Source organism: Drosophila nasuta, chromosome 3, assembly GCF_023558535.2.
Source record: "Drosophila nasuta strain 15112-1781.00 chromosome 3, ASM2355853v1, whole genome shotgun sequence".
NCBI lineage: Eukaryota > Metazoa > Arthropoda > Insecta > Diptera > Drosophilidae > Drosophila > Drosophila nasuta.
In genome coordinates this window covers 37,080,962-37,089,928 of record NC_083457.1, presented here as the reverse complement: position 1 = coordinate 37,089,928, position 8,967 = coordinate 37,080,962, and the positions used below count along the sequence as shown (strand labels likewise).

Below are 8,967 nucleotides of genomic sequence, written 5' to 3'. Positions count from 1 at the left end.
TAATTAAAATGTCGATGTTATCAACCAGATTTGGACATATTGGCCATTACGCTCGAAATTTAAGCGATTTCTATGCGCGTATTTTGATTTTGACTTCGTTTTCGGTTTCAATTTCGTTTCCATATCTCCCTCTCACTCTCTTTCTACCCTTCTTCTCGCTGCCGTCTCTTTCGCTCCACACACACATTCACAATACGTATTGATTAAATTAATATTTAATAACGTTTTAAGAAGCTTTTGAGTGTTAAATGTTTATTTATGCCCATTCGCTGTGCTTTTTGTCGATGTCACGTCTCACTCTCCCCTCCCCACCCTCGTCGCACTCTCTCGCTATCTCTCTTTCTAACATGTCGATGTGTCGATGATTATTTGGGTTCGAATTTGGAATTCAGTAAATATTTAGAGAGTTTAGAAGTTGTATTTCTTCTTTTGATTATGCTGAGCACTTAATAGATCAATTGAATGAAGATTAATACTACTTAATGAGTCGTATTATTAAGTCGTATGCATATAAAATTCGCCTCGGTTCTGTTTCAAATTAATACACACCATTACTAATGCTTCTATTAGGCCTTGTAGTCTTTTCAACTTCAACTTTTTAAATTGTTATACAAAATTTTTGGCAAAAACTTTAGTTTTGAATCAAAGTTTTCCGCACTCTTTCTTTACGAGTATTATATGAAGTAGATCATGCATTGATCTTTACCCATTCAATGAACTTTGTGTGGATCAATCAGATAATCAATCAGTTTTGCAATCATTAAGCCATCTGTTTGTCAATCAGTTGATTAACAATGTCTGAATTTTTCGCTAGTTATTCAACATGTTAATTAACAGAAAAATCGGTCAATCGGAGAGTTTCAGTTTTCGAGCAATCAGTAAATCGCGAATGAATCTTTAGGATCTTCAAAAGTGTATCAGAGTTTGCCATATTAATTCATTCCAAATTCAGTTTTTCAATCTTCTCGACAATCACTCAATCACGAACCAATCATAGGGATCTTCAACCAGCTAATGACACAATCTACAGACAAAATAATAAATATTTATTCCATGTTTCATAATAAAACACAACAAATTATATTTTTTCAACAGTTTATTATTGCGTTTATAATGTTTTTTGAGAGACTAAGTAGTTAGTTATTTTGAGCCATCGTAAATGTACAATTGAATTACATATAAAGTACCACGACGACTTTCCTCCGATTGTCGCTTTTCTCTTCACATACTCCTGGTATCAATATCAGTTCAAACGCAACCAAAGACAACACAGTGAGTACTCGAACTCGTACTCGTTACACACTCATACTGGTAAAATGGGTATCTACAGATACAGACAGCTACAGCAGTGGCCAAGCAAATAGCAACGGGGGAATAAATAATAAAATATTTTGGTAAAACAATAAAGTATAAATAAAGTATAATTTATTTGAATGAACATTTAATTTAAATAAAGTTTAAAGTAGTTGTCACTTATGATGTGCTATTTGCATGTCACGCACTGTAGACACGTCTCGCAGCTCTCACTTAATGAGCATACATGGCTAAGCTTAAGCCTAGGAGCTAGGGCTAAGTTACAGATAAATATTGCATACGCTATAGCCTTAAATGGTGATGAGGTAAGCCGGCAGCTAGTAGTAGATAGTAAAGATATAATAGATAGAGATACAGATACAGAGAGAGAGAGAGAGAGAAGGAGAGCTATGAAAACGACCTACGGCCGGCAATGAATAAATAAAGTACTCTTAGTTGTATTCGTAATAGAAATAAGTATACGAACTGGGGCACACACAAACACACAAACACGCTTTAATAGAGGGGCGACCCCCCTTGTTAAGTATTAGTTACAATTTCAGTTTAATTTTAGGCACACACACAATTGTTGCAATTACAGAGCGCGCAACTTGCAACTGCAACACAGTGTAACGTGTAACGTGCAGCTTGCGGCACACACAAGTCTCGGGTCTCTTGATCCGCAGCCATGTGGGTGAGCAGCATTTTAACTTTGGTTTTCGATTTGTTTTATTTTTTTCTCTCTATTTTATTTGCTGTATTTTTTTTGCTTACATTGTCGCAGTCGCTGCAGTTGTCGTTGTCGTTGTCGCTGTCTCGGGTTTCAGAGTGCAACATGCACGGCAACGCCCCCCCTCCGCCTGCCGCCTCCCCTCCTACACTACCCTGGGGCGATGGGGTCGCTCGACTTGTCGCTGTCAATCAGAAACGCGCACACAACTCAACTTTTATAATTAGAAGCTACCGCTGCCGTCCCCACGTCGGACGTCGACTTCAAGCTACGCCTAGTGCCACGCCCTTAGCGGTCATGCTTTAGGAGCTGCAACGTTGTCGTCGCCGCTGTCGTTGTCGGTGCATCAGAGGATGACATGCGGGCCACCTTAGCCACTGGCGACTCAATTTCAGCATCAGAATCGTCGTGCACGTTGATCTCTTCATCGGAATCCGACGAAGAGTTGTCCACCATCACCGTCGACCCCGCCGTCCCCGCCAATGTCGCGGCTGTCGTCACACACTCCCCACCCGGATAGTGCAATCGCGAGCGCTGCTCCTCGGCCACAGTTAGTGAAGCAGCCACCGCATATTGTCGGGCCAGGCCAAGAGCAAAAGCTGCCGCGGATGGCGAACCAACCAGACTGCGAAAAGCGCTGCGTTCGCCGCCCATCGAGAGTCCCGAGTTGGGACTGCCGCAAACACCTCCCGAAGTTGGAGAATGTTGCTGCTGCTGTTGTTGCTGTTGCTGCTGCTGCTGCTGCTGATGATAGTGGCTGAAGAGCTGCAACGCAGCCGGATGCGCGGGCAAGTGATGGTGATGTCCAGGCGGTGCGGGAGGCAACGCGTGCAGCGGGTGCATCATCACAGCAGGTGGTGATTGGGCCGAGGATAACGGCGAGTCAGCGCAGAGCAGCGATTGATGTGCCAGAGGCGTTGTGGGCGCCGACGTGTTGCTGTGTGTGCTGGGCGTGGGCGAGCTGGTGGCGACTGGACCATCGTTGGACTGCTGCGAATGCATAGGATTGGCGGGACTGGAGCGCTGACGCTTCAGCAGATTCATGCGCTGATGACGACGCCACTTGGCGCGACGATTCGAGAACCAAACCTGTTTGTTTGTTGTGAAGATTGCCGTTAGCTGTTGCCCCAAAAGCTAGAGAGAGTGGGCTGTATCGGGACATACCTGAACACGCGCCTCGCTGAGACTGGTGCGACTGGAGAGACGCTCCCTTGTGCTCACACACGGATAGTGACTCTTGTCGAACTCCTTCTCCAACTCCTCCAGCTGCTCCGGACTGAACGTGGTGCGATTGCGGCGAAATTTGGGCTCATCATCATCGTCCAGATAATCCGAGTCAATCTGTCGATTCTCATCCGCCGACTCCAGCGTCTCGTGGCTGCCCGAACCCGGTGAAATGGCTCTATTCATAGGCGCAGCGCTGCCCAGAAGATTAGCGGAGCTCAAACTCAGACTTCCAGGCGTCGAGTTGCCTGCACTCGGTGGCAGATTCGCCAGCGTGGGAGCTGCCACGGGCCACAGAGCTGAGGGTGGCGGCGGCACGGGGGAATTGCCAGCAACACTGCCCGGATGCCAGGTGAAACTGCCGTAGGGATGCGGCGGTGGCGGATACAAGCCATAGGCAGCGGTCCGAGCAAATTCGCTGGCCACACGCTCCGCGGCGCGATTGCGCAGAATCCGATTGATGCTGCTCACCGAGGGTGCTGTGGCATTTGTGCAGACACCTGCGTAGAGTTTGTGCTTTTTAGTTACTGAAACTTCAATTGCTGCCGCTCGCGATGGCGTGCAGATAATCCAAGGCTCAAGCTCGAGATTGATTTGCAACTGCAATTACCGGACTTACCTTCAGAGATTAAACGTTCGCGTATCTCCCAGGCGAAGATCGTTGGATTCTCGCGTTTGTATTGCTCGATTTTGGAGACGACTGTCGGTGTGGCCACTTTTGGCTTGGAGCCACCAATTAGGCCAGGTGGTCGCAACGAACCTGCGGAAGCAAAAACAACAGCACAACACAACACAAATGGTTAATAACAATAATGAGACAATTGTTGCATCGATCGCAAACATAATTTCTGCGGCAACCCACGCTAAAATTGTGCTGGCTACTCTGGCGTTTAATAGCTTTATCAAGCCGCGTCATCAGACAAGCGACAAGGAGCTTCCCTTGCCTCTTAACACGCTTACTCCTGTTCCCGACTGCGGCGATTAGGGCACGTTATGATTAATGAGCCAACAGAGCAAACCGCAGTCGTTCGAGGCGTTTATGCAACTTTAAGTGCCCAAATTATGCACACCGAAGGACCGACGGCAGGAGTCGACATAAGTAGGGATAGGGTTGGAGTTACACAGAGAGAAAGGATCAATCAACTCGTTAAAAATAAATATCCGGAATAAACATTACCACACATTCAAATTTTGTTGGTAAAACTTGACTTCACAACAAAAATTAAAATAATTTAACTTCGTTCATATCATATTTGTTTATGTTTTTTTTTTTGTAATTTAATGCGCAAATAGTTATTCTTATGATCATTGGGAGCTGTCTATATTTTTTGTAAATACTTTTCAATACTACTTGAATTTTTCTTATTTTATTAATAATATTCATTAGAAATCCACGATATTTTTATTTTGTTCTATTTATTTATCAATTATTATTTTCTGCATACAGTTATTTATAATATCCATCAACTGCAATTTTTTTAAATAACTTTTCTTCTCTGTTCTTGTTAAGTTTTAATTATTTATCTTTATCATTATTATATTTACATTATTTATCTTAATCACTAAAATGCAGTTAGATATTGAATTAAACTCTCAATCTCTAGCAAAATCCAAAGAAAATTAGAAATCATTTGAATTGTGTAATGAATCGATAATAAAATTCAAAAACTGCTCTTATAATTATCAATAACAGGAAATGTTTAAAGTGTAATTTTTTGGTTTGAATATTAGATCAACCTTTTCTCTCTGTGTATGAATTGCAACTTGCACTGGCACTGGGACTGGGACAACTTGGGTTGTTACCGTCACACTGACATGCCTCAGCGGTCAGGATAATAACGTTATGTTAACATTATGCGTAATTGTGTTTATCACATACAAATTGGCAACACACACAAATCGAGCAAAGTGTTTATCGCCCTGTCCCCCCTCTCCCCTCTTTAACTGCTGTACTTACCCAAGAGTTTGGACACTGCGCCCTGCTGTGTCAGCATGTGCTGGGCAATGTCATAGCCACGCAGGCCGCCAAAGCGCGAGAACTCCAAGAGGCGGTGCTGAGACATCAAAGCGCCGAGTGTGTTGCCCGTGGCAGCCGCTGCTGCTGCCGCCGCCGCTGCTGCGGCTGCTGTGGCTGCTGTGGGGCCAGAGGCACCGTTGCCACCAGCCGCAGCAGCCGTGGAACCAACGAAACCTGGTGGTATTTGCACAGTTGTTGGCGCTGCTGTTGTCGGTGTTGTGGCTGCTGGCGATGCTGCCGCGGCTGCTGCTGCTGCTGCCGATGATGCCGACACTGCAATTGAACGAATTGAATGATAATTGGCCATTGTTATCAAGTGTTGCTGCTCTACTACTTTACTTTACTTTACTTTACTGTACTGTGTGTTGCCCGTCACAATGCTTAATTATGATAAATTAATGGTTAATTGTGTTGACGTTGTTTCTAAAAACGAGCCAAAACACGACAAAGTCGTGCCGCAACAACAACAACAACAAAAAACAATGGCGTTCCTCAATTGTCGCACAACATTCATAAAAAAAATGTGCTCGGAAAGCAAGAAAAAGAGACTTTCTTGAATGGATTTCTGATTCGCAAATTCGAGCGCAATAAAAACTAAATTAAAATATTTAAACAGCTGTGTGTTGAAGTGTGTGTGTGTAAACTTAAACTGCTGCTGTCGATTTGGCATTTTTCCCCACCCCCATTTGTTAATTAGCAATAAATGGGTTTAACTTTCAAAAACAAATATTTTGTCGAAATTCATTTATGAATTTGTTAGCTGCTTTATTGCGCACTCGAAGTTAAACTCTGCTATCGATTGGCAATTGCCGTCGGCAATCGATTTGTAATGTTGGTTTTTTAGTATGCTTACTGCTGTGTGCTCCCAGTGTTGGCAATCGTTGGGGATGTGGCTCCATTTTCCAGTGTGCGATGCCAGAACTTGCAGCAGTTAGCGAGCCAAAGTCACGGTTCAAGCTCGGCTCTATCAACATGTCCGTAGCCGTTTTAAATATCGTAATCGCTGTACGGAATCGATTTGATTTCCAATCACAATTTAAGCTCTTATATATTTAGTTAGTTAGCACTGTCACAATCACTCTTCGTCTCACTCTCTGTCTCACTCTGTTCACAGTTCACAGTTCACGGCGGCAATTATTGATTATGGGCCACAATAGCGAATCGCACTTTATTGGCAAACGGAAACGCAATTCGGCCAATTAAATGCATAACGTTCTACGATACACCTCGCATCACCCGCGCACATTGCACAACCGATTATTGATGCTGATATTAGTTAAGTTGCCTTTTTGCCTTTGCCGTGTGCTGCTGCAGTTGCCCGTCTTCAAGCGATGACGTTTTTGTTGTTTGTGTGTGTTTTGTGTTTTCCCGTTTTAACGTTGTTCTCGTGAAAGCCGCTCTCAGCACACTGAGTGGCAGCCGCAAGTGGCTTTCATTTCACCTGGGCCTAGGCTCGCTGCCGTCGTCACTCCACTCAATTCTCGTTTCACTCAATCGCTTGAGTGCATCTGACGCGCCAACCGGTTTTTCAACTTCGGCGCACATTCATAATGGCGGCCGTATTCAGGCGCACTGTGCGCGTGTGAGCGGGACGACAGTATAGCATCTGCCAGTTGGCGCACACACAATTCATGCAATTACACATGACTCTCTCCCCCTCTCACACACCCGACGACAATCGAATCGGCGCTGAGCGCGCTAAGTAGGCAGTGGCCAACGCGCTCATGACTGCGTCTAAGCGTATAAACAACCAGCCTCAGGAAAAAGAAGAAAACTCCGCAAATGTTGCTTCTACTCGTTTCTCTGTGTGTGTGTTTATGGGTGGGGGAAGTGCAATTTATTTATGAAAAGGAAATGCTTATGTGTACATATGCATCAAATAGTGATAAGTATGCTTGGAAAATTGTCGCATACCAAACAAATATCAGACTGTGCAACAATTAAAACTTACTTGAAAAGAAAATGAATGCAAGTTTACAAACATACACGCTTCTGCTCACCTTTCAAATATCGAAAAACTTTTTGATTAATTATTTATCAAATAAATTTCAATTAAATTCAATTACCTTAAAAGGTGGAAATTTTTATTGAAAGAGCTGCAACCCCTATAATAAGCATAAACTAAACTTTTTATACAAAATTAAATTTAAAACTAAACATTTTAATTGAAATATAGTGTTTAAAACATATTCAACTTGTTCTTAAGTCGTCGCAAAAATTAATAAATTGTAACTTAAGCTTAACTTAACTCAAATTAATTATTTTAGTTTCATATTTGAAGTATTTATTGTAACTGCCGCATTTTTTAAATAAAATATTTTTATTAAGTTTAAAAAAAAAGGAAGAACAAACCACAAATTTATATTGCATGCCTATCTCATTTTCCACCTAAAATATGGCATATGAGGGTATTAATAATTATTATTAAATTTGATGAGGATAAACATATTGTGTTGGCCACGCCTCCTTGATTACTTTGTGGTGAAAGGAAAGACAATTATATGCTTGAGTGCATTGATCTCGATATTCGACTTGATATTAGACATGCACGCATATGTTTCAGCGAAGCACAAATAGAGCTAAGTTCTTCTATTAATTAATGACATATACGTTTGGTCAAACATAACTTTAGGCTAAGTACACAATATTTCATTTACTATATATAAAAAAAATCGAAAGCTTTACTAAGTTAATTTAAAATGTGATCCTTTTTTAATGAATAAATTTATAAAATAAAGTACAAAATAAATCTAATTTATTTCTATAAGCATTTTTCCCATTTTAGTCGATTAAAATTCACAACTTGTCCCAAAATTTGAATTTTTCATTAATTAAAATTGCCCTAAAAGGAGTTTCTAATTTGCAAGCATTAACAGAATAAAGATAGATGTATATATCAGTTAAATTTCTCATAAACTTTCCAAATAATTCTCAGTTATTTCAAATGCTTGCATATATTTTTATTTCATTTTTTGTGTTGACTTATTTCTTATATGTATTGCGGCTCAATGCATCATCAGGAAACTTGCGCTTCAGAGAGTTTAATGCACGATTTGAAGATCAAAACCAGCTGCCAGATATGTATGTTATGTACGTCAACTTAGAGAAGCTCAAGATTTGCTCAGTATGCAGAATGCGAATGCGAATACGATCAGGTTTGTGGACTCTGATCTTGTCTTGTCATGTCTTCGGAGTCGTCTTTCTCTCTTTCACTCTCTGTGTGTTTGTGGTGTGCGTGATGAATGATTGATGCGCTGCTTGGGCAAGGCGACTCAAATCTGAATCGAAACTGCAACTAAGCTACACATGGCGTGATTGGCAAACCACACAGAATGCCTCTTGCTTCTTGCCTCTTGCAACTTCGGGGCATTGGCAAATAGTGCTGGCTGCACAGAAGCCAAATTACACTGATCCTTTGTGATTTGATTTGGCTGCTTGCTGCTGGCGGTGATCATCTCAAACGATGGCAATTACCCAGTTCCTGGATTAATAGAACATAAAACTGCGAGCATGTTCAAGAAGAAAAAAAGAAAAATGCTTGATATTCCATAACAAGATGTCTCACTAACGGCTCCACAAAAATATTGCACAGGAAAATGAGCTCAAATATTTATCTACGACAGACAGAGAGCAACATATGAAATGCACATAACATACATATGCAGATAAATCAAATTGTGAAAGGTAAATCATGAATGAACTG

General features: G+C 41.8%; 1 protein-coding gene across 1 annotated transcript; it reads right to left on the bottom strand.

Moving 5' to 3' along the window:
* Positions 1–1,110: 1,110 nt before the first annotated feature.
* On the bottom strand, positions 1,111–6,654 carry LOC132791530 (paired box protein Pax-6). Its single transcript, XM_060800492.1, has 5 exons — positions 6,118–6,654; positions 5,205–5,537; positions 3,867–4,007; positions 3,188–3,747; positions 1,111–3,112 (listed from the first exon to the last, which is right to left on the bottom strand). Exons 1-5 carry the CDS (start codon positions 6,236–6,238, stop codon positions 2,312–2,314), a joined length of 1,956 nt encoding a protein of 651 aa, XP_060656475.1. The 5' UTR covers positions 6,239–6,654; the 3' UTR covers positions 1,111–2,311.
* Positions 6,655–8,967: the final 2,313 nt, after the last annotated feature.

Bases quoted from the DNA above. Each gene is read 5' to 3' on its own strand.
- LOC132791530 (XM_060800492.1), bottom strand. From the start codon at position 6,238: ATGTTGATAGAGCCGAGCTTGAACCGTGACTTTGGCTCGCTAACTGCT. The intron at 3,748-3,866 runs GTAAGTCCGGTA...AACTCTACGCAG, and splicing joins CGAACGTTTAATCTCTGAAG to GTGTCTGCACAAATGCCACA. The intron at 3,113-3,187 runs GTATGTCCCGAT...ACAAACAAACAG, and splicing joins TCAGCGAGGCGCGTGTTCAG to GTTTGGTTCTCGAATCGTCG.